At 42.3% G+C, this 25087-nt stretch overlaps 1 protein-coding gene across 1 annotated transcript in view; it reads left to right on the top strand.

Moving 5' to 3' along the window:
* LOC104112754 ((DL)-glycerol-3-phosphatase 2-like) overlaps positions 1 to 25087 on the top strand; it is a 64915-nt gene that overhangs the window by 30352 nt on the left and 9476 nt on the right. The window contains exon 5 of the mRNA XM_070188193.1: positions 1654 to 1733. Within this exon, the coding sequence (XP_070044294.1) occupies positions 1654 to 1733 (80 nt within the window). The remainder of the gene's footprint in view (positions 1 to 1653; positions 1734 to 25087) is intronic.

Here is a 25087-nt window from a genome sequence, read left to right as displayed (position 1 = left end):
AAGGTTGAGTTGGTTCGGGCATGTGATGAGGAGTGACATAGAGGTGTGAGATGTTGACCATGGCGGGTCTAAGGAAAGGTAGAGGTAGGTCAAAGAAGTAATGGGAAGAGGTGACTGGCAGGACATGACGTTGCTTCAGCTTACCGAGGACATGGCATTCGATAGGAAGGTGTGGAGGTCGAGAATTAGGATCGAAGGTTGATAGATAGTCAAGGGTTTCTCCTAGTCTTACCGGTAGTATTAATAATATTCTTATATTTTGTTGTTCCTAGATCTTTTTATTACATGTTGTGTCATTCTTACTAGTAGTATTAGTACTATTCTTGTATTTCTTATCTCTAGATCTTTGTTATTATACGTTGTGTCTTTGTTTTTTTCTTGTTGTTATTATTGTTGGTTGCTTTCTTGAGCCAAGGGTTTATCGGAAACAACCTCTCTACCTTCACAAGGAAGGAGTAAGGTATGCATACACATTACCCTCCCCAGATCCCACTTGATTTGTTGTTGTTGTTGTTGTTATGGATGAGAATTGATGTTCACGTCACTAGTTAGTTGTGATGTTAGTACAAATTAATTTATATTCTCGTTGTTGTAAACTATGGTTAAGCTAGTTCTTAAATCAAAATCATTGTTAGTTAGATTGCTTCTAGATAGAACTAGAAGGACCTTCTTTCTATGATGAAACTCGCTTCTCAATGATAGAGACTGAGGCGTGTCCGAGCCATTTTACGGCCGAATTTTAAAAATACTTTTATTATGAAACGACAAAAATCATACATTGTGTCGAGCATACTAGCCTGTTTGGCCAAGCTTAAAAAATTAACTTATTTTGAGAAGTGCTTTTTTTTCAAAAGTACTTTTGATGAAAATCAGTTTGTGTTTGGCTAATTAATTTGAAAAGCGCTTCTGAGCAGCAATTAGTGTTTGACCAAGCTTTTAAAAAGTGGTTCTAAGTGTATTTTTCTTAAAAATATTTTTCAAAAAGTGCTTTTGGACAGAAGCTACTTTTTTCAGTTTCTCCAATACTGTTTCTGCTTCTACTCAAAAGCATTTTTTTTCCTTCTAAAAGTTTGGCCAAACACTTCAACTTTGAAAATAAAGCACTTTATTTTGAGAAAAAAGGCTATTCATGTAGAAGAAGATTCTCTTATGTGAATATAAGTTTATCTAAAGTTATGTTTGAACAAAATGCAGTTTGATTATTGAAAAGTCAACATCGAAAAACTTTTGGATAGATGGAGTATCTAAAAAGAGCAAAAAATGGGTCCCATTATGGTATAGTATGTTTAAGAAGTTCTCTTTTTAGGAAGTCCACTATTTTGGGATGAACTAAAATTAGAAGGTGGGTGCTCAATTTGAAGCAGAAAGAGTACAACATCTAAATGATTAATGATGGAAACTAGGACGTTTGACTACAAAAAAGCAACTTTAATTTGTTCCTAAAATTAGACAAAAGACTACTTTTTTTGATTGTAGAAGCTTTCATGGGATAAAAAATGTAAAATAACGCTGATTTTGGTCACCAAGATGTAATTAGTAAAACTAGAATTGAGTCCTTCAGATAATGGAAAGTTAGAAGTATGGTCGGTATAATTAAAGTATGATGTATCATGGATGCCTATGAGCTGTATATTTAAAGTTTAACATGGACAGGGTGGACCAGTAGATCCACAGAGGATTCTTGTATTTGAAGATGCACCCTCAGGTGTCCTTGCAGCCAAGAATGCTGGAATGTAAGTCTATCACCCAGAACTTTAATGTTTGCTGATATGTTTTTAATTTTCTTCAGATAGCTTGAGAGAGCTATGCGATTGCTTTTCAATTAAGCGCTTCAATTAAAATTAAACTTCATAGCACTTCTTCCTTCATGGTTTAAGGAGTTCACTGATACTAACCCCCATGCACTTCCCATTAAATGTTTGCACATGTGCATTTCTTGTATTTTGTCTTATGTATTTTCGCCTTAGTAGCTCTTACTAGGATAGTTTTTCCCTTCGACAACAGTCTTATGTACTTGAAATCCTGTGCAAAAGGGGTCACGACCCAACTCCCACCGGAGCCGCAACGACGCCTAACACTACTTGCTAGACAAGCCAACAGTCACACAAACACAACGAATTTGGATAAACATGGTTTAATGAGCTCAATAATGGAAATATCACGAAATATAAAATGAAAACAATCACAATACTACTACAACCATCCCAAAGATCCGGTGTCAACGAGTACATGAGCACCACTGAGTATCAATATATAAGGCCAAATTCTCAATACAACTGTCTGAATAGTAGAACTGTAATAGTAGAAATAATGAAAGAGAACTTCAAGGTCTGCAGACAGTATAACAGCTACCTCGTAGTCTCCCAAAAGCTGGTAGCAACAGTAACTCTAGAGATTACCTCGTCCGGAAGTGCCTGGATCTGCACACGAAGTGCAAAATATAGTATGAGTACAACCGACCCCATGCACTCAATAAGTAACAATACTAACCTTGGGCTGAAAGCAGTGACGAGCTAAGAAACAACAATTAGAGACGAATAGCAATAACCAGTAACAATTCAGAATATAAAGGAAACAATAGAAGCAGGTAACTCAATGATATTATGTTCAACTTGTTCACATTTCAGAAATTTAGAAATGCTTTCCAAGTGTGAGAAAGTACGGGAGAAAATATTATTGCTTATTTTCTATGTTACAATAAACTCTATTTATATGTATACATAACACATAACTTATTCCTATTACATAAGGGACTAAGACTAATTACATATATTCACATAACTATTCTAACACTTCCCCTCAAGTTGATGCATATAAATCATATGTACCGAGCTTGTTACATATGTAGCTAATACGAGGACCAATGAGGGACTTGGTGAAAATATCTGCAAGTTGATCATTCGACTTTACAAACTTTGTAGTAATATCTCCCAAGAGTATCTTTTCTCTGACAAAGTGACAGTCAATCTCAATGTGTTTAGTTCTCTCATGGAATACTAGATTTGATGCAATATGAAGAGCAGTTTGATTATCACACACAAGTCCCATCTGGCTGATCTCACCAAATTTCAACTCCTGAGCAACTGTTTGATCCAAATTAGCTCACATGTCGCCATAGTCATTGCTCGATATTCTGCCTCTACACTTGACCGAGCAACTACATTCTGTTTCTTGCTCTTCCAAGACACCAAATTACCTCCTACTAAGACACGATATCCAGATATAGAACGTCTATCAGAAGGTGATCCTGCCCAATCAGCATTTGAGTATCCAACGATCTGCTCATGGCCTCGATCCTCAAACAATAAACCTTTGCATGGAGTTGATTTTATATACCGAAGAATGCGGACAGCTGCATCCCAATGACTCACAGGGAGAATCCATAAACTGACTCACAACACTCACAGAAAAGGAGATGTCAGGTCTAGTCACTATGAGGTAATTTAATTTATAAACCAGCCGCCTATATCTTGCAGGATCGCTAAGAGGCTCCCCCTATCCTGGCAGAAGTTTAAAATTCGGATCCATCAGAGTGTCAACGGGTCTACAACCTGTCATTCCTGTCTGCTCAAGAATGTCTAAGGCATACTTCCGTTGTGAGATCACAATACCTGAGCTAAACTGAGCGACCTCAATACCCAGAAAATACTTTAATCTGCCAAGATCCTTGGTCTGAAAGTGCTGAAAGAGATGTTGCTTTAACTTAGTAATACCATCCTGATCATTGCCGGTAATAACAATATCATCTACATAAACGACCAGATAAATACAGAGATTTGAAGCAGAATGCCGATAAGACACAGAGTAATCAACTTCACTACGAGTCATGCCAAACTTCTGGATAACTGTGCTGAACTTACCAAACTAGGCTCGAGGAGACTACATTAGACCATAGAGGGACTGGCGCAACCGATATACAAGGCCACTAGACTCCCCCTGAGTAACAAAATTAGGCGGTTGCTCCATATAAACCTTATCCTCAAGGTCACCATGAAGAAAAACATTCTTAATGTCCAACTGATAGAGAGGCCTATGGCGAACAACAACCATGGATAGAAAAAAGCGGACTGATGCTATTTTAGCCACGGGAGAGAAAGTATCACTGTAATCGAGCCCTAATATCTGAGTATACCCTATGGCAACAAGACGGGCCTTAAGTTGATCAACCTGGCCATCTTGGCCAACTTTAACTACATACACCCAATGACAACTAATAGTCGATTTACTAGAAGGAAGAGGAACAAGCTCCCAAGTACCACTCGTATGTAAAACAGACATCTCGTCAATCATAGCTTGTCGCCATCCTGAATGAGACATTGCTTCACTTATAGACTTAGGGATGGAAACAGAGGACAAAAATGATACAAATGCATAATGGGGTGATGACAGACGATGGTAACTTAAACCAACATAATGGGATTAGGATTAAGTGTGGACCGTATATCTTTCCGTAGTGCAATCGGTTGACTAAGAGGAGACAAGTCCGTAGTATTAGTAGGGTCAAGTGCAGGACGTGAATCAGGTGGGCCTGGTGCTGGGCGCGGACGACGATGATAAGTCGGGAGTGATGGAGCTGCAAAAGGTTGAACTGGACTAGGTGCTGGAACTGGAGCTATAAGTGGTGGAGCTGCAACTGGAGCTGTAGGTGGTGGAGTTGGAGTTGGAGAGTAAGATGAATGGGAGATAGTGACTGAATCTCCAAAAGATGGAACTGGTAGCACCTCAGAAATATTTAAGTGATTACTTGGACCTGTGAATTTTGACTGGGTTTCAAAGAAGGTAACATCAACGGACATAAGGTACCGCTGGAGGTCAGGAGAATAGCATCGATACCCTTTTTGCGTTCTCGAGTAACCTAGAAATACGCACTTAAGAGCATGAGGAGCTAACTTGTAGTAAAGTTATGAACAAAACACGTGCTTCCAAAAACACGGGGTGGAAGAGAGAACAAAGGTAAGTGAGGAAACATGACAGAGAATGGAACTTGATTCTGGATAGCTGAAGATGGCATATGATTAATAAGATAGCAAGATGTAAGAATTGCATCCCCTAAAAAATGCAACGAAACATGAGATTGTATGAGTAGGGTACGAATAGTTTCAATAAGATGTCTATTTTTTCTTTCAGCTACTCCATTTTGTTGAGATGTGTGCTGATAAGATGTTTGATGAATAATCCCATAAGAGTTCATAAACTGCTGAAACGGGGAAGACAAATACTCTAGGGCATTATCACTACAAAATGTGCGAATAGAAACCCCAATATGATTTTGAATTTCAGTGTGGAAGGTTCGGAAAATAGAAAACAACTCAGACCGTTTTTTTATTAAAAATATCCAAGCGTACCTGGAATAATCATTAATGAAACTGACAAAGTAGCGGAATCCCATGGTAGAACAGACTCGACTAGGACCCCAAACATCTTAATGGACTAAAGTAAAAGGTGACTCTGCTCGATTATCAAAACGCCGAGGGAAATGGAGCGGGTATGCTACCGAGCTAACATGACTCACACTCTAGAGTGGACAAGTGAGATAAACCAGGTACCATTTTCTTATGTTTTGACAAACTGGGATGTCCCAACCGTTTATGTAATAAATCTGGTGAATCAGTAACATGACAAGTTGTTGAAGGAAGACAAGATGTGAGTCCATGTGATTTAGCAAGGATAAGGTAATAAAGTCCATTTGATTCACGTCCGGTACCAATGATCCGCCCCGTGTTGTGTTCCTGTATAAAAACAAGGTCATCAAGAAATAAAATAGCGCATTTAAGTGATTTGGCTAAGAGACTAATGGCTATGAGATTAAAAGGACTACTGGAAACATAAAGAACTTAATCTAAAGGTAAAGAAGTAAGTGGGCTTGCTTGACCTATTGCAGTTGCCATGGTTTGCGACCCATTGGCTATTGTGATTGTTGGAAGAGATTGAGAATACGAAATACTAGTGAAAAGAGATTTGTTACCAAAAATATGATCAAATGCACCTGAATCAATGACCCAAGAATCGGAGGATGAAGATTGGGAGACACAAGTCACGCTATTACATGTTTGAACAACAAAATCTATTTTTGAAGATGTCTGTTTAAAAGCTTTATACTGAAGAAACTCAATATAATCCGGTAGAGAAACCATCCAACTATTCATAGTATTGGATCCCATGTTGCTATAATTAATTTCTCAAAATCTTCACTAAAAGTTATAGGGTTAACTTTAAATAGTGAAAAATCAGTATCTTCTTGAAATCTGAAGATATATCTGGGAAAACTCTGTTCATAGCAGAGAAAAAGAGCACTATTTTACGCCGGAAAACATTGTTCACGCCGGAGAACACTGTAGCTCGCCGGAAAATTCCAAAATTGTTGGAATCTATCGAAAATAGCACTGGTGGACTCGGAATTGCTGTGCGACCAGGCCGTCCTGAAGAAGCTTGGCCAAAAAATGGCCGGAGAAGCAAGCACGCGCCGGTGTTGGGGACAGATGCGCTGGTGGAATCGCAAATCTAGTGGCGCGTGGAGGCGCGTGGAGCGTCTGTTGCCGGAGAATCTTTTTGGGGTTTGGTCGCTGGAGGTTTCTGAGTCTAATGGTGGTATTGGTTTGTGCACAACACTCACCAAACGTGAGATGATGCAAATCAGTCACTTAGGTCACCGGAAAATTGCATGGTGGCTGAGTTATTTCTTCCCGGATGTTGCTGGAATGACGCACAACGATTTTTTCTCACTAATGCTCTGATATCATGTGAGAAAGCACGGGAGAAAATATTATTGGTTATTTTCTACTCCCTCTGTTCCAATTTATGTGAACCTATTTGATTGGGCACGAAGTTTAAGAAAAAATGAAGACTTTTTGAATTTGTGGTCCTAAACAAGTCAAAAAAGGGTTCAGAGTATTTGTGTGGTCATAAAGCTTCTCATTAAGGATAGAATTGTAAGTTTAAGCTAAATTGTTTCTAAATTTAGAAATGGGTCATTCTTTTTGGAACGCGCCAAAAAGGAAATAGGTTCACATAAATTGGAACGGAGGGAGTATGTTACAATAAGCTCTATTTATATGTATACATAACACATAACTTACTCATATTACATAAGGGACTAAGACTAATTGCATATAATTACATAACTATTCTAACACTAAGTATAACAGTTTAAGCCCAACACGAACAAGACACTTCATTTACCAGCTAGCATGAGGAAGGTACATCTCTATCCCTACATGTCAAATATACATGTCAAATCAACAATATCACATTGAAACTGTGAGAAAGCACGGGAGAAAATATTATTGATTATCTAAAGTGTTGTACAACGCCCTATTTATATACATTGATTACATAATAATAGGTATCTACTTCCCGATGTGGGATACTATACATGACTAACTACTTAACATTCCCCCTCAAGCCGGTGCATATAAATCATATGTACCGAGCTTGTTACAAATGTAACTAATACAAGAACCAGTAAGAGATTTAGTGAAAATATCTGCTAGCTGATCATTCGACTTCACAAACTTTGTAAAAATATCTCCTGAGAGTATCTTTTCTCTAACAAAGTGACAGTCGATCTCAATGTGTTTAGTCCTCTCATGGAACACTGGATTTGACGCAATATGAAGAGCAGCTTGATTATCACACACGAGTTGCTGATTTCTCTGAACTTTAACTCGTTCAGCAACTGCTTGACCCAAACTAGCTCACACGTTGCCATAGCCATGGCCCGATATTCGGGTTCGGCGCTAGATCGAGCAACTACATTCTGTTTCTTGCTCTTCCAATAGACCAAATTACCTCCTACTAGAACACAATATCCAAACGTAGAACGTCTATCATAAGGTGATCCTGCCCAATCAACATCTGTGTACTCAACAATCTGCTCGTGGCCTCGATCCTCGAATAGTAATCCTTTACCTGGAGCGGACTTTATATACCGAAGAATGCAAACAACTGCATCCCAGTGACTATCACTGGGAGAATCCATAAATTGACTTACAACACTCACCGTAAAAGAAATGTCAGGTCTAGTCACTGTGAGGTAATTCAACTTGCCAACCAACCTCCTATATCTCGTAGGATCTCTAAGAGGCTCCCTCTGTCCTGGCAGAAGCTTAGCATTCGGATCCATAGGAGTGTCAACAAGTCTGCAACCCATCATTCCAATCTCCTCAAGAATGTCCGAGGCATACTTCCTCCGTAAAATAACAATACCTGAGCTAGACTGAGCGACCTCAATACCTAGAAAATACTTCAATCTGCTCAGATCTTTAGTCTGGAAGTGCTGAAAGAGATGATGCTTTAGATTAGCAATACCATCCTGATCATTGCCAGTAATAACAATATCATCAACATAAACCACCAGATAAATACCCAAATTAGGAGCAGAATGCCGAAAAAACACAGAGTGATCAGCTTCACTCCTAGTCATGCCGAACTCCTGAATAACTGTGCTGAACTTACCAAACCAAGCGCGAGGGGACTGCTTCAAACCATATAGTGACCTGCGCAATCGGCATACAAGACCACTATACTCCCTTAAGTAACAAAACCAGGTGGTTGCTCCATATAAACTTCTTCCTCAAGATCACCATGGAAAAAAGCATTATTAATGTCCAACTAATAAATAGGCCAATGAAGTACAACAACCATGAACAAAAAGAGACGAACATATGCTACTTTAGCCACGGGAAAGAAAATGTTACTATAATCGAGCCTAAAAATCTGAGTGTATCCTTTTGCAACAAGACGAGCCTTAAGCCGATCAACCTGGCCGACTTTGATTGCATAAACCCAACGACAGCCAACAATAGATTTACCTGAAGGAAGAGAAACAAGCTCTCAAGTGCCACTCGCATGCAAAGCAGACATCTCGTCAATCATAGTCTGTCGCCATCCTAGATGAGATAGTGCCTCACCTGTAGACTTAGGGACAGAAACGGTGGACAAAGTTGATATAAAAGCATAATGAGGTGATGACAGATGATGATAACTTAAACCGACATAATGGGGATTAGGATTAAGTGTGGATCGTACACCTTTGCGGAGTGCAATTGGTTGACTAAGAGGAGACAAGTCCGCAGTAGGTGCAGAATCTGATGCAGGATGTGAATCACCTAGGCCTGATGCTGGACGTGGACGACGATGATAAGTCAAGAGTGGCGGAGCTGCAGAAGGTTGAAATGGACTAGGTGGTGGAACTGGAGCTATAAGTGGTGGAGCTGCAACTGGAGCTATAGGTGGTGGAGCTGGAGTTGTAGAGGAAGATGAATGGGAGATAGTGACTAAATCTTCAAAAGATGAAACTGGTAGCACCTCAAATATCTAAGTGATTACTTGGACCTGTGAAGTATGATTGGGTTTCAAAGAAGGTAATATCAACGGACATAAGGTACTGTTGGAGGTCAGGAGAGTAGCAACGATACCCCTTTTGCGTTCTCCAGTAACCCAGAAATACGCACTTAAGAGCACGAGGAGCTAACTTATCTTTTCCTGGAGTAAGGTTATGAACAAAACATGTACTTCCAAAGACACCGGGCGGAAGTTGAACAAAGGTAAGTGGGAAAATAGGACAGAGAATGAAACTTGATTATGGATAGCTGAAGATGGCATACGATTAATAAAATAGTAAGATGTAAGAACTGCATCCCGCCAAAAACGCAACGGAACATGAGATTGTATGAGTAGGGTTCGAGCAATTTCAATAAGATGTCTATTCTTTCTTTCAGCTACCCCATTTTGTTGAGATGTGTACGGTTAAGATGTTTGATAAATAATCTCATGAGAGTTCATAAACTGCTGAAATGGGAAAGACAAATACTCTAGGGCATTATCACTACGAAATGTGTGGATAGAAACCCCAAATTGATTTTGAATTTCAGCGTGGAAGGTCTGGAAAATAGAAAACAACTAAGATCGATTTTTCATCAAAAATATCCAAGTGCACCTTCAATGAAACTGACAAAGTAGCGGGATCCCAAGGTAAAACTGACCCGACTAGGACCCCAAACATCTGAATAGACTAATGTAAAAGGTGACTCTGCTCGATTATCAAGACGTCGAGGGAAATGGGAACGAGTATGCTTACCGAGCTCACATGACTCACACTCTAGAGTGGACAAGTGAGATAAACCAGGTACCATTTTCTGAAGTTTTGACAAACTGGGATGCCCCAACCGTTTATGTAATTAATGTGGTGAATCAATAATAGGACAAGTTGTTGAAGGAAGACAAGATGTGAGTCCATGTGATTTAGCGAGGATAAAGTAATAAAGTGCATTTGATTCACGTCCGGTACCAATGATCCGCCCTGTACTGCGTTCCTGTATAAAAACAAGGTCATCAAGAAATAAAACAACGCATTTAAGTGATTTGGCCAAGTGACTAACAACTATGAGATTAAAAGGACTACTAGGAACATAAAGAACTGAATCTAAAGGTAAGGAAGGAAGTGGACTTGCTTGACCTATTGCAGTTTCCATGGTTTGAGACCCATTGGCTATTGTGACTGTTGGAAGAGATTGAGAATACGAAATAGTAGTGAAAAGAGATTTGTTACCAGAAATATGATCCGATGCACCTGAATCAATGACCCAAGAATCGGAGGATGAAGATTGAGAGACATAAGTCACGCTATTACCTGTTTGAACAACAGAAGCTATCTAAGAAGATGTCTGCTTACATGCTTTGTACTGAAGGAACTCAATATAATCCGCTAAACAAAACCATCCAATCATTCAAAGTATCGGTTCCCATTTTGTTACGACCAAAATTCTGACAACCTTCGTGAGGCCTAGCTAACTCCCAAAGTGTAAGAGAAACTACTGTTCACTTTCACTGTTTCAATGTTACTGTTCACCGTAAAACACTGTAGCTCGCCAGAAAATAAAAAAGTCATTGGAATATGATGTAACCTTGATGGTAGGCTCGGAAAAGCCTCGCGATCAGGCTGTCCTGAAGGTCGGCCAAAAAATGGCCGGAAATAGGTACACGCGCCGGCGCGTGGGACAGACGCGTCGCTGGAGACCCTTCTCTGGCCGGCGCGTGAGGGCGCGTGGAGGGTCCTTTTTCGGAGATTTTTTCTGGGTTTTGGTCGCCTCTGTCTTAGGGACCTTGGAGTGGTGTTGGATTTTGCACAACACGAAGGAAAAATGATTTTGTTGCGGACAGCCTCCTAAGTCGCTGGATAATTGCACGGCGACGAGGTCTCTCTTCTCGGAAGTCGCTGGAATGATGCACATCGATAAATTTTTCACTAATGCTCTAATACCATGTGAGAAAGTACGAGAGAAAATATTATTGATTATCTAAAGTATTGTACAACGCCCTATTTATATACAGTGGTTACATAATAATAGGTATCTACTTCCCGATTTGGGACACTATACATGACTAACTATTTAACAGAAACAATTAAGATTAACCACACATCAGCACTTAGCACTATAGGGGTGCCTGATATAACTGCCCATTATCAAACACGTATATAAAACTGTGCCTGCGCCCACTGCTGGCATGTCAGACACCGAAGGGGCGGATTCTGCCCAAGCACTAATCATAATCATATAGCCCAATAGTGAGGCCTGGTGCACGCGTCGTTCCAAATCATTAACACGTAGCTCAATATGAGCTTGGCGTATGCGTCACCTCAAAATCAATACCAATCGGCTCTATGGCCCAAGCTCAATCATCAACTGGTCAAGTCTCGCTTAACCACATCTCATAGTACTCAATTCAACAATGTTACACATATGAGGCATCAACAACATGCGAGGAATCAAATAAGAAAGTACTGAGACAGATATAGCATCATGACTGAGAGCATGTGTACAATTAAGGCAAATAGCTCAGAAACAACAAGAATAGCCCTATCGAGTCTTAAGCAAATAGCACATAGCCTAGACATGATTTCTAACATGAATTAGAACTCAAATGATCATACAAGATTAGAAACATGGATAGGACGAGGCACGATAGCAAACCAATCAAAATAGTCTAAAAGCCACCTCAAATCATGAACACACCGGTGCGCGCACACACGCCCGTCACCTAGCGCGTACGTCACCCCAATACCTTTCATATAACATAGTTCCTATGGTTAAATACCCTCAAATCCAAGTTTAGATATGTTATTTATCTCAAAACTCGGGACTCAATACTCCAAAAAGCCCTTCCCACGCGAATCAGCCTCCAAACGACTCGAATCTATTCACAAACAACTTAATATCATTAAATAATGCCGTAGGAAACAACTTCGAACAATAAAGTTTCGATCTTTATCAAAATTAAATAGTCAACCCAAAAAGTCAACCTCGGGTCCGCACTCTAGAACCTGATCAAACTCACAAATTCCGAACACCCATTCAATTACGAATTCAACCACACCAATTTCATGTAATTCTAACCTCAAATCGACCTTCAAATCCCCATTTTATACTTTAGGAAAGTTTTTACTAGAATCCCCAATTTTTTAACTTTAAATCACCAATTAAATGCTAAAAACAAAGATGGAATCATGATAATAACAAATCCAAGTCAAATATACTTACCCCAATCCAAATCGTGAAAATCCCCTCCAAAATCATAAAAAACCGAGCTCTCTAACTCAAAATGTGATATAATAACCAAACTCTCGAAATAAAGTATTTAAAACATTTTGCCCAGGCATACCCTTCGCGATCGCGGCCATATCTTCGCGATCGCGAAGAAAAAACTTCCAGTTCCTCAAAAGACCCTACGCGAACGTGAAGCACAGCACACCCTGACACTACACGAACGCGGGCATAGCTTCGTGGCCGCGAAGGCTTACAGCCAGATGGCCCCAAAAGAACGACCTACCTACTATGCGAACGCGACGACCCTAACGCTATCGCGAAGGCCACTTCATACCAAACCATCGCGAACGTGATTACCACTTCGCGAACGCGAAGAACAACCCGCCTCCCTTCAAAAAATACAGTACGCGATCGCGACAACCCCTTCCGCGATCGCAAAGAAGAAAACCAAACATCAGAATCAACTATGCGAAAACATGGAGAAATTGTCCGAAACCTATTCGAAACACACCCGAGACTGCCGGGATCTCATCCAAACATACCAACAAGTCATAAAACACAATACGAACTTATTCGAAACCTCAAATCACATTAAGCAACACCAAAACCATGAATCATACCTCAATGCAAGCCTAATAAAACTAATGAACTTTCAACTTCCAAAACTCATGCCGAACCATATCAAATCAACTCCGAATTACCTCAAATTTTGCATGCAAGTCCCAAATGACACAACGTACCTATTCCAACTCTCAGACCCAAAATCCGACCTTGATATCAACAAAGTAAACTCCCGATCAAACCTCTCAATCTTCCAAACCTTCAACTTTTTAACTTTCGCCAAAAAGTACCAAAACAACATACGGACCTCGAAATCAACGTACGGACATACGCCTATGTCTAAAATCACTATACGAAACTATTGGAATCTTCAAAACACCATTCCAGAGTCATCTACATAAAAGTCAAACTTTGTCAACTCTTTCAACTTAAGCTTCTAACCTTAGGACTAAGTGTCCCAATTTACTCCAACACTTCTCCGAAACCAAACCAACCACCCCGGCAAGTCACATAACCACAAAAGAACATAAATGAGGCAATAAATAGTGGAACGAGGCTACAATACACAAAACAACCGGCTGGGTCGTTACATTCTCCCCCTCTTAATCAAACGGTCATCCTCGAACGGGTCTAGAATCATACCTGGACTCTCAAATAAGTATAGATATCTGCTCCGCATCTCTTGCTCGGTCTCCCATGTTGCCTCCTCGACTGACTGACCCCTCCAATGCACCTTCACCGAAGCTATGTTCTTCGACCTTAACTTTCGAACCTACCGGTTCAAAATGGCCACCGACTCCACATCATAAGTCAGATCCCCATCTAGCTGCACCATGCTGAAGTTCAAAACATGTGACGTATCACCATAATACTCCCGGAGCATCGAAACGTGAAATACTAGGTGAACACCCGATAAACTAGGTGGCAAGGCAAGTCTTTAGGCCACCTCTCCAACTCTCTCAAGCACCTCAAAAGGGCCAATATACCGAGGGCTCAACTTGCCGTTCTTCCCTAACCTCATCACACCCTTCATGGGTAAAACTCTGAGCAGAACCTTCTCACCCGCCATATATGTCACCATAATATCACGAACCTTCCTGTCAGCATAATTTTTCTGCCTGGACTGTGCTGTACGAAGCCGCTCATGAATCACCTTCACCTTCTCCAAGGCATCACGAACCAAATCAGTGCCCAACAACCAAGCCTCCCCAGGCTCAAACCAACCAACTGGAGAACGACATCTCTCATATAAGGGCTCATAAGGAGCCATCTGGATACTCGACTGAAAGCTGTTGTTATAGGCGAACTCTGCTAATGGAAGAATTTGATCCCATGAACCTCCGAAATCAATAACACAGGCACGTAGCATGTCCTCCAAGATCTGAATAGTGCGCTCGGACTGCCCGTCCGTCTAGGGATGAAATGTTGTACTCAGCTCTACCCGTGTGCCCACTCTCGCTGCATCGCTCTCCAAAACTGCAACGTGAACTGAGTGCCTCGATTCGAAATGATAGACACGGGCACACCATGAAAGCGAACAATCTCACGAATGTAAATCTGAGCTAGTCGCTCTAAAGAGTAGGTAGTCACAACTAGAATGAAATGTGCAGACTTGGTCATTCTGTCCACAATAACCCATACTGCATCAAATTTCCTCAAGGTCCGTGGAAGTCCAACTACTAAATCCATCGTGATATACTCCCACTTCCACTCCGGTATCTCCAATCTCTGAGTCAATCCTCCCGGTTTCTGATGCTCATACTTCACTTGTTGACAATTCAAACACCGAGAGAATAAGCAACAATATCTTTCTTCATTCTCTGCCACCAATAGTGCTGTTTCAAGTCACGATACATCTTCGTGACACCTGGGTGAATGGAATGCCGCGAGCTGTGAGCCTCCTCAAGGATCAAATCTCTTAACCCATCAACATTTGGAATACAAATCCGGCCTTGAAGCCACATAACACCATCATCACCAATCACAATCTCCTTAGCATGTCCACGTTGCAGCATGTCCTTCAACACCAAGTGAAGATCATCAAAATGGCAAGCCTTGATACGCTCCAACAACGATGATTGTGCTACAATGTAAGCAAGAATCCGGCTAGGCTCCGAAACATCCAATCTCACAAACTGATTGGCTAAAGCCCGAACATCCATGGCTAGTGGCCTTTCTGCTACCAGTCAATATGCCAAACCGCCCATACTCTCGGCCTTCCTACTCACTGCATCGGCCACTACATTGGCCTTTCCCGGATGATATAATATGGTGATATCATAGTCTTTCAACAACTCTAACCATCTCCGCTGCCGCAAATTAAGGTCTTTCTGCTTCAGGTGCTGGAGACTCCGATGGTCGGTACACTCACATGGAACGCCGTACAGATAGTGCCTCCAAATCTTCAGCGCGTAATTAATGGCTGCCAACTCTAAGTCATGCACAAAGTAATTCTTCTCATGAACCTTCAACTACCGAGACACATAGGCAATCACCCTACCGTCCTGCATCAACACCCAACACCGCGCCAAGCCCAATACGCGACGCATCACAATACACGATGTAAGACCCCAAACTTATAGGCAACACCAGTCAATGCGGTCTTGAGCTTCTGAAAGCTTACCTCACACTCGTCAGAGTATCTGAAAGGAGCACCCTTCTGTGTCAATCTAGTCAAAGGTGCAGCAATTGACGAGAAACCTTTCACAAAACGACGATAATAACTTGCCAAACCCAAGAAGCTCCGAATCTCTGTAGCTGAAGACGGTCTAGGCCAACTCTAAACTGCCTCAATCTTCTTCAGATCCACCTTGATCCCTTCACTAGACACCACGTGCCCCAAGAACGCCACTGAATCAAGCCAAAGCTCACACTTGGAGAATTTAGCATATACTCCCTCCGTTTCAATTTATGTGAACCAATTTCCTTTTTAATCCATACCAAAAAGAATGACCCATTTTCTTATTTGGAAATAATTTACCTTTATGTAATGATTTATAGCTACACAAAATATATGTGTCTTATTTTATATCACAAGTTCAAAAGTCTTCTCGCTTTTTTTAAACTCCGTGCTCAGTCAAATAGGTTCACATTAGTTGAAACGGAGGGAGTAACTTCTTTTCCCTCGAAGTCTGGAGTACTATCCTCAGATGCTGCTCATGATCCTTCAACACCAAGTGAAGATCATCAAAATGGCGAGCCTTGATATGCTCCAACAACGATGATTGTGCTACAATGTAAGCAAGAATCCGGCTAGGCTCCGAAATATCCAATCTCACAAACTGATTTGCTAAATCCCGAACATCCATGGCTAGTGGCCTTTCTGCTACCAGTCAATATGCCAAACTGCCCATACTCTCAGCCTTCCTACTCACTGCATCGTCCACTACATTGGCCTTCCCCGGATGATATAATATGGTGATATCATAGTCTTTCAACAACTCTAACCATCTCAGCTGCCTCAGATTAAGGTCTTTCTGCTTCAGGTGCTGGAGACTCTGATGGTCGGTATAGACTCACATGGAACGCCGTACAGATAGTGCCTCCAAATCTTCAGCGCGTGATTAATGGCTGCCAACTCTAAGTCATGCACAAGGTAATTCTTCTTATGAATCTTCAACTGCCGAGATGCATAGGCAATCACCCTACCGTCCTGCATCAACACCCAACACCGCGCCAAGCCCAATACGCGACGCATCACAATACACGATGTAAGACCCCGAACTTGTAGGTAACACCAGTCAATGCAGTCTTGATCTTTTGAAAGCTTACCTCACACTCGTCAGACCATCTGAAATGAGCACTCTTCTAGGTCATTTTAGTCAAAGGTGCAGCAATTGACGAGAAACCTTCCACAAAACGGCGATAATAACCTGCCAAACCCAAGAAGTTTCGAATCTCTGTGGCTGAAGACGGTCTAGGCCAACTCTAAACTGCCTCAATCTTCTTCAGATCCACCTTGATCCCTTCACTAGACACCACGTGCCCCAAGAACGCCACTGAATCAAGCCAAAACTCACACTTGGAGAATTTAACATATACTCCCTCCGTTTCAATTTATGTGAACCTATTTTCTTTTTAGTCCGTGTCAAAAAAATGACCCCTTTTCTTATTTGGAAACAATTTACCTTTATGCAATGATTTATAGCTACACAAAATATATGTGCCTAATTTTACACCACAAGTTTAAATATTTTCTCTCTTTTTTAAAACTCCGTGCCCAGTCAAATAAGTTCACATAAATTGAAACGTAGGGAGTAACTTCTTTTCCCTCAAAGTCTGGAGTACTATCCTCAGATGCTGCTCATGATCCTTCAACACCAAGTGAAGATCATCAAAATGATGAGCCTTGATACGCTCCAACAACGATGATTGTGCTACAATGTAAGCAAGAATTCGGCTAGGCTCCGAAACATCCAATCTCACAAACTGATTGGTTAAAGCCCGAACATCTATGGCTAGTGGCCTTTCTGCTACTGGTCAATATGCCAAACTGCCCATACTCTCAGCCTTCATACTCACTGCATTGGCTAGTACATTGGCCTTCCCCGGATGATATAATATGGTGATACAGTCTTTCAACAACTCTAACCATCTCCGCTGCTGCAAATTAAGGTCTTTCTGCTTCAGGTGCCGGAGACTTCGATGGTCGGTATAGACTCACATGGAACACCATATAGATAGTGCCTCCAAATCTTCAGCGCGTGATTAATGGCCGCCAACTCTAAGTCATGCACAAGGTAATTCTTCTCATGAACCTTCAACTGCCGAGACGCATAGGCAATTACCCTACCGTCCTGCATCAACACCGCGCCAAGCCCAATACGCGACGCATCACAATACACGATGTAAGACCCCGAACTTATAGGCAACACCAGTCAATGCAGTCTTGAGCTTCTGAAAGCTTACCTCACACTCGTCAGACCATCTGAAACGAGCACCCTTCTCGGTCATTTTAGTCAAAGGTGTAGCAATTGACGAGAAACCTTCCACAAAACGGCGATAATAACCTGCCAAACCCAAGAAGTTTCGAATCTCTATAGCTGAAGACGGTCTAGGCCAATTCTGAACTGCCTCAATCTTCTTCAGATCCACCTTGATCCCTTCACTGGACACCACGTGCCCCAAGAACGCGCCACTGAATCAAGCCAAAATTACACTTGGAGAATTTAGCATATACTCCCTCCGTTTCAATTTATGTGAACCCATTTCCTTTTTAGTCCATGCCAAAAAGAATGACCACTTTTCTTATTTGGAAACAATTTACTTTTATGCAATGATTTATAGCTACACAAAATATATGTGCCTCATTGTACACTACAAGTTCAAAAGTCTTTTTTTTTTTTAAACTCCGTGCCCAGTCAAATAGGTTCACATAAATTGAAATGGAGGGAGTAACTTCTTTTCCCTCGAAGTCTAGAGTACTATCCTCAGATGCTGCTCATGATCCTCCTGGCTGCGTGAGTACACCAATATATCATCAATGAATACTATGACGAAGGAATCAAGATATGGTAGGAACATGCTGTTCATCAAGTGTATAAAAGCTGCTGGGGCATTAGTCAGCCCGAAAGACATCACCAGAAACTCATAGTGGCCATAGTGGGTCCTGAAAGTCATTTCGGAATATCTGAATCCCCGATCTTCAACTGATGATACCCTTACCTCAAATTAATCTTCGAGAACACTCTAGCACCCTGAAGCTGATCAAATAAGTCATCAATGCGCAGTAGTGGGAACCTGTTCTTAATAGTAACCTTGTTCAGTTGCCTGTAGTCAATACTCATCCTCATAGTACCATCCTTCTTCCTCACAAATAGAACCGGTGCACCCTACGGTGACACACAAGGCCTGATGAAGCCCTTATCAAGTAGTTCCGGCAACTGTTCTTTCAACTCCTTCAACTCTATAGGTGCCCTGCGGTACGGTGAAATAGAGTTGGGCTGAGTGTCCGGTACCAAGTCAATACCAAAATCAATGTCTTTGTCGGGTGGCATGCCCGACAGGTTTGCTAGAAACACATCTGGAAAGTCATCTCCAAGTTTAACTCAGACGTAACTCCCTTCTTTTTTTTGGGGGTGTGAAGCAGTGTCAAACCAAAACACTATAGTAGCCTTCAAAGATGACTCTTTGGCCTTTAGACTCGCTTTGGCGACTTCACCCTTTAAGTGACAAGGGGGTGAGCCACTCCAAGCGGAAAGCGATAGTGAATCCCGAACTTGCCCACACTCATCCAAACTGGCCTCAAAAAATGATCGGAAAGCGAAGCCCTTCCTTCCAATCCAAGCCGGCGAAGCCGCCCCTATATCTAACCATCGCTCACCCCGATCACATATTGGCACGTTCATGATGCATCATAATCAAAAGGCCGGAGCTGGATGATTAAAAATTATCATGTCTAGTTCCCTCGGGGGATGGATCTATAAGAATTCACCCATCCCCAAATGAGAGCATCGTCTTTACCCCTAGAAAAGGTGCGATGTAATTTCCTGGTTCGATTACATTGCTCTTTGTAATTGAGTCTTAAAGGGTAATTGACTCTTCCAATCCAACTCTATCGAAGGAGAAAAAAAGTTGGGACTACGACTTGCTTAGTGCAGGGCTGCTTGTCCTCAATCCGATTAATTCGTAACAAATTAGTATTCGCAATTTGTGAGGGTCGTTCTAGCTATATAAGAAATCCGCTCTTGGTCTTCTATCCGTATCCGCTGCTCTTAGCCGATGCAATGAAAGTGAAGGACCCACGACAATGACAGAACGTCCTGAATAATCAACTCGTTTGCCAAGCAGAGTCTCACGAAATCTTCCCGGTATATCGTGGAAATTTTTTGAAAGACAAGAATCAAATAATTTTCTGTGGTGGAACAAAATATCTCTCATCTCCCCCTCCTACGGAAGCCGGCTCAAAATATTTGATCTTAGGTGCATTTCCCTCTGGAATATTATTGTTTGGGTACGACCTCGAGATATGCAAAATAAAAAGACTCCGGTTTCCGATCCGGTTGATGTTCCGACATCCCGAATTGAGGTGGCTCTAAACTCAGGTTTGCCTACCTCTGAGTTGAGCTTAGCCCTCTTCCTATCCTAAACCCCTAGAATCATAAGGAACGATTGGTGGTTGATGAGATCACTCATTCTTCCATTAGGGACATGTGCACGAACGGCAACTCCAAACGTCACACATCCGCCGCCTACCTACCGCTTCTATAAATACAGATACACCCAATACGTCGAACTCCTCGAGACATTTCTGCTGATGGGCCCTTGAATTATAGCATTGATTCTCAAAGTCAAAAGACTTCATTTTTGGGTTACCCGAAGCCCCGAATGGAATGGATCGTTTCTGCCAACGAAATGAACGCGGAGCCCGTTCAATCTTTCATTTCGAAAAGAAAACTTGGATGTCCCACGGAAAAATCCACCTTATTCATGCTCCGCACAACAACTTGATTCACCTAGCAGCTTTTAATAGGAAAGCTTGTTCCACCACTTCGACAAATTCTTTTGCAGCAGATACAAATGGAAAGAAATTGATAAAACTAATCCTCCACGAAAAGTAAGATACTCAGCAATCCCTATTATAATATAATCGCAAAAATCCAAATATTTATCTATCCAGCCATAAGCAGCAGTAGACGTTTTGGATAAGTAAAAACATTAGACATTAGCAGATAAATTAGCAGGAAATAAAGCAACGATGGCAACTAAACACGAGGGGTCAAGCCTTTCCAGGTCATCTTGAAAAATGATGGATAAACTTTATCGAAAAAGGTTAGGAAAACAGGTGCTCTTATTGGACGTCTATCTGAACCGAATTAGCACTTCTCAGAATCCCATGAAACCATTTCATAGAAGTTCATTGATGAACTTACCTCAGCGACTTTCACTTCCTATCGGCTTCGGACCGAAAGAGAGTGAGATGGATTGGTCTTTGCAGCGTTAAATGTTTTTTGCTGGTTGGTTTCATTATCATAAAGCAGCGCCAAAGCAAGGGATGTGGATTGAGTCCATGTTCTGGAGAAAGAGGGGGCCTTTGTTTTTCTATGGTCTTTGGTAAGTAGTCTATAGTTCACTTTCGTCAATGGCCTGCCCCGCTCTCTTCTCAACTTAGTTATTAGTACTTCGGAGTGGTGCATACTCTCCAGCTTGGCTATTGAATGAATCTTATGCTTGTCAGGTCCACTCCTCTGCCTTCTCTTGCCTATCGTCCACTTCGGTGTTCTTGATAGAAAATGACGACTCCTTCAGAAAAACCTCGGGGGAAGGTCAAAGAAAGAACTTGTTCTTCCGACGTTAAGAACTCTTCCAATAATTCCGAGCCCGATCTTTTCAAAAAAGCGCTGACCTGGACCAATAGAGAAATCCCAATTCATTGGGCCTTTCGATACAATCAAATAGAAAGCCCCAAGGGCGCCATATTCTAGGAGCCCAAACTATGTGATTGAATAAATCCTCCTCCGGGTCAAGGGCTCCTTCTCCCTCCCCTGTCCTCTTCCCTTTCGACATCAAGATAATTGACGAAGGAGTTCTCTAGACCCATCTGCCGCCCTTGAGAAGGGACACGGTATTGAAATTGTTGAACCGGAGAAATGAGTTGGAAAGGAGTGGAACGGATCTTGTAGGATTCCCAAGAAATTCTTTGATTTCTTCCGGAAACAGATGATTAATCATATGCTTCTGACGTTCCGTGAATAGCCGGGACATTGAGGTTTTGAAAAATCCAAACATCTCAGAGATAGATAGAGAGGTAGGAATTTCTCGAACGAACCGCACTCCTTCGTATACGTCAAGAGTCCATTGATGAGAAGGGGCTGGGGAAAACTTTTTTCTTCACTTCAGCTTTGAGATGATTTTAGCCACCGGGGTGGCCGCGTGTGAATTCTTTCAAGGCAAAGGGCGGCCTGATTCGACTTTCTTGTATACTCTGATCCGGTCGAGGTGATTTTCGTTTACCAGCACATAGGTATTCTAAATTCCTATGATCGAGTCTTTCTGGCCCCTGTGAACCCCTCTTCCCCTCACTCTCCTTTCCCTAATATGAACCTTGAGTAATCAAAGCCTTTCTGACTCGGTCTGCCCCGGTCGCCCTACGAGAACCGACTTGACGGTAGGAGTATCAGCACTAACATCTCCCACAAAGGCCAAGTACGCCAAACATCCCTTCTCAACCATCCGTTGAGCCTTTAAATGTGAAATCACCCTACTAGGAACATAATCCAGGGAACCTCTCCACTCCAACCTCGGCATCACCGGTATCGCCAATGTCACGGCCTTAGCGTGACAATCAAGAATAGCGTGACATGGCTACAACTAGTCCATGCCCAAAATCACGTCAAAATCAACCATGCTAAGCAGTAAAAGATTGACTCCGGCTTCATAACCCCCAATAGTCATCACACACGACCGATACACATGGTTCACAACAATAGAATCACCCACCGGTGTAAATACATGAACAGACATAACTAACGAATCACGAGGCATATCCAAGTAACGAGCAAAGTATGATGACACATATGAATAAGTGAAATAAAGGTCAAATAATACGGAAGCATCCCTGTGGCACACTGAAACAATACCTGTGATCACAGTATCAGGAGCAACTGCCTCTGTTCTGGCGGAAAATGCATAGAAACGAGCATGATCACCACCTGACTGCCCCTCCCCCCATGGCGACCTCGACCCACACGACCTCCTCCCGGAGCTGGCTGAGCGGGTGGGGTAGCAATTGGTGCAGGAGTCATAGTCTGGCCTCCCTAATGCACTGGACCTCTGTAATGACGGGGGCAATACTTCCTCACATGCCCAACTCTCCACAATGTAACCTCGAACTGGAAATGACTGTAGGGCCTGAATCGGACCCCAAGAACTAGAATAGCCACTGGAAGAACCCGGTACTGACGAACCCTGAACTGATGGAGCACGGTACGAGCTCTGAGCTGGAAGTGCACTGAAAGACGACTGAACTGGACGGTGCTGTAAGAACCGTGGCTAGCTGAAGAACCACGAGGAACCTGACGAGTCATCTGAGCAGGCCTAAAAGGACGACCCCTGCTGTGATGTGACTGACCTCCAGACGAGGTACCACTAAAACCACCTAAACCATGGGGCCTCTTGCCCTCTCTCTCCTCGCGCTCAAGCCTGCGAACCTGCTCCAAGCGCCTAGCAATCTCGACCACCTGGTCAAACCTAGCATCCGTCTCGGGCTCTCGAGCCAGACTGTAGCGTAGACCATAGTTGAAGTCATCAATGAACCTCCTGATCCTCTCTCTTAGTAGGATCCAACCATATAGCATGACGGTCCAGATCCGCGAATCTCATCTCGTACCGAGTCACAGTCATATCCCCCTGGCGTAGCTGCTCAAAGTCTCTACGCAACACCTCTCTGCGAGTCTGTGGGACAAACTTCTCTAAGAAAATAACTGAGAACTCATGCCATGTAAGTGGCGTTGCGCCAACTGGCCTGCTCAACTCATAAGCCTGCCACCATCTATAGGCTGCCCCTGTCAGCTGGAAAGTAGTAAATACAACTCTATAGATCTCCAAAATACCCGTTGTGCGAAGAATCCGCTGACACCTGTCTGGAAAATCCTGAGCATCCTCTGACTCTCCTCCGCTGAACTCTAGCAGTTTAAGCCTCCCAAACTGCTCTAACCTTTTCCGCTCCTCATCGGTCAAAGGTGGACCAACCTCGGCCGGAACAGCAGTAACCGGCTGAACTGGTAACACCCCGGTGTCTGAAGACCCTGAGCTAGTTGCTCTAGTGTACGGGCGTCGGGAGTCTGGGCACCTCCCCCAACCTGTGAGGTAGCCGGTGCAACTGGAATCAAAACCGCCTGAGCCAGGCTTGTGCACACAGTCAAAATTGGGGCTAAGGCCTCCTGAAGGCCAGGAATAAGTAATATTGGTACAACCGACCCTGGTGGGGTCAGATTGGAGAATGAACCTAATATTGGTAAACCAATTGTAAGTCCAATATTGTTTAGAGCTCTCGGCTAGGATTGCTGCAAATAAGGCTAAGGAGAAGGAATTAGAACTCCTTGATGTGGATCATGTATTTCATGAAGTCCCTACTACAGAATGTACAGTGAATACACATGTTGATCATCTTGATCAGTGTGATCAAAATGGATTGCCAGAAGATCCTGGGGGAAGTAACTCAAGTCTTGCTACTTTGAATGAGGGCCTTATAAATACCGGAGGAGGAGGATTACATAATTTAGCTCTTCCTACGATCGATGCTGTCAATTTTATGGAACCCATTGTAGAGGAACAAAGGTGTTCTAAATCCGATGATGAACAGATTTTGGGGGGGGGGGTAAGGAGTTTCCCCTAGATGAAAATGGCAGTGCTAGGCTAGTGCATCAAAATGTTACTTACTTCAACAACTTGTCTCCTAGAGGGATGATAAGCTCAAATGTTGGGAGAGCTGTTATGTTCCTGAAGGGAGGCAAAAGAAACAACAAATTTGAACCAAATGCCACCACCTCTAATGTTTCCCATGATTAGCACAATATCGTGGAATATTAGGGGAGTGGGATCTCAAGGAGCGTGTGAAAGACTCAAACTCCTCAAACAACAATACAGAATTCCTCGTGTTCCTACAAGAACCAATGGTGAATGTTAGAAAGATTGACAAATATAAAAGGGCATTGAGCTTCCAATCTTGTTATGCATACTGTTCCAACAAGATTTGGATTTTCTGGTCAGGTGAATATGTTGTGGAGGTTATTGAAGATAAAGAACAACAGATGCTTTTGCAGATTTCCATTCCTTCAAGAACGACACCCTTGTTTCTCACTGTTGTCTATGCAAAGTGTGATGAGTCCATGAGAGAGGAGCTCTGGGAGGAGTTGCGATCTACTGCTAACAGAATTTCTGGTCCTTGGGGTGTGGTGGGTGATTTTAATGTTATTACATGTGAAGAGGAGAAGAGAGGAGGAAGACCTTTCAGAGTTGAAGATAGCCTAGACTTTCTAGCT

This window comes from Nicotiana tomentosiformis, chromosome 11 (genome assembly GCF_000390325.3).
Source record: "Nicotiana tomentosiformis chromosome 11, ASM39032v3, whole genome shotgun sequence".
Lineage (NCBI taxonomy): Eukaryota > Viridiplantae > Streptophyta > Magnoliopsida > Solanales > Solanaceae > Nicotiana > Nicotiana tomentosiformis.
The sequence above is the reverse complement of the archived record's forward strand: the minus strand, read 5'-3'. Positions and strand labels throughout refer to the sequence as shown.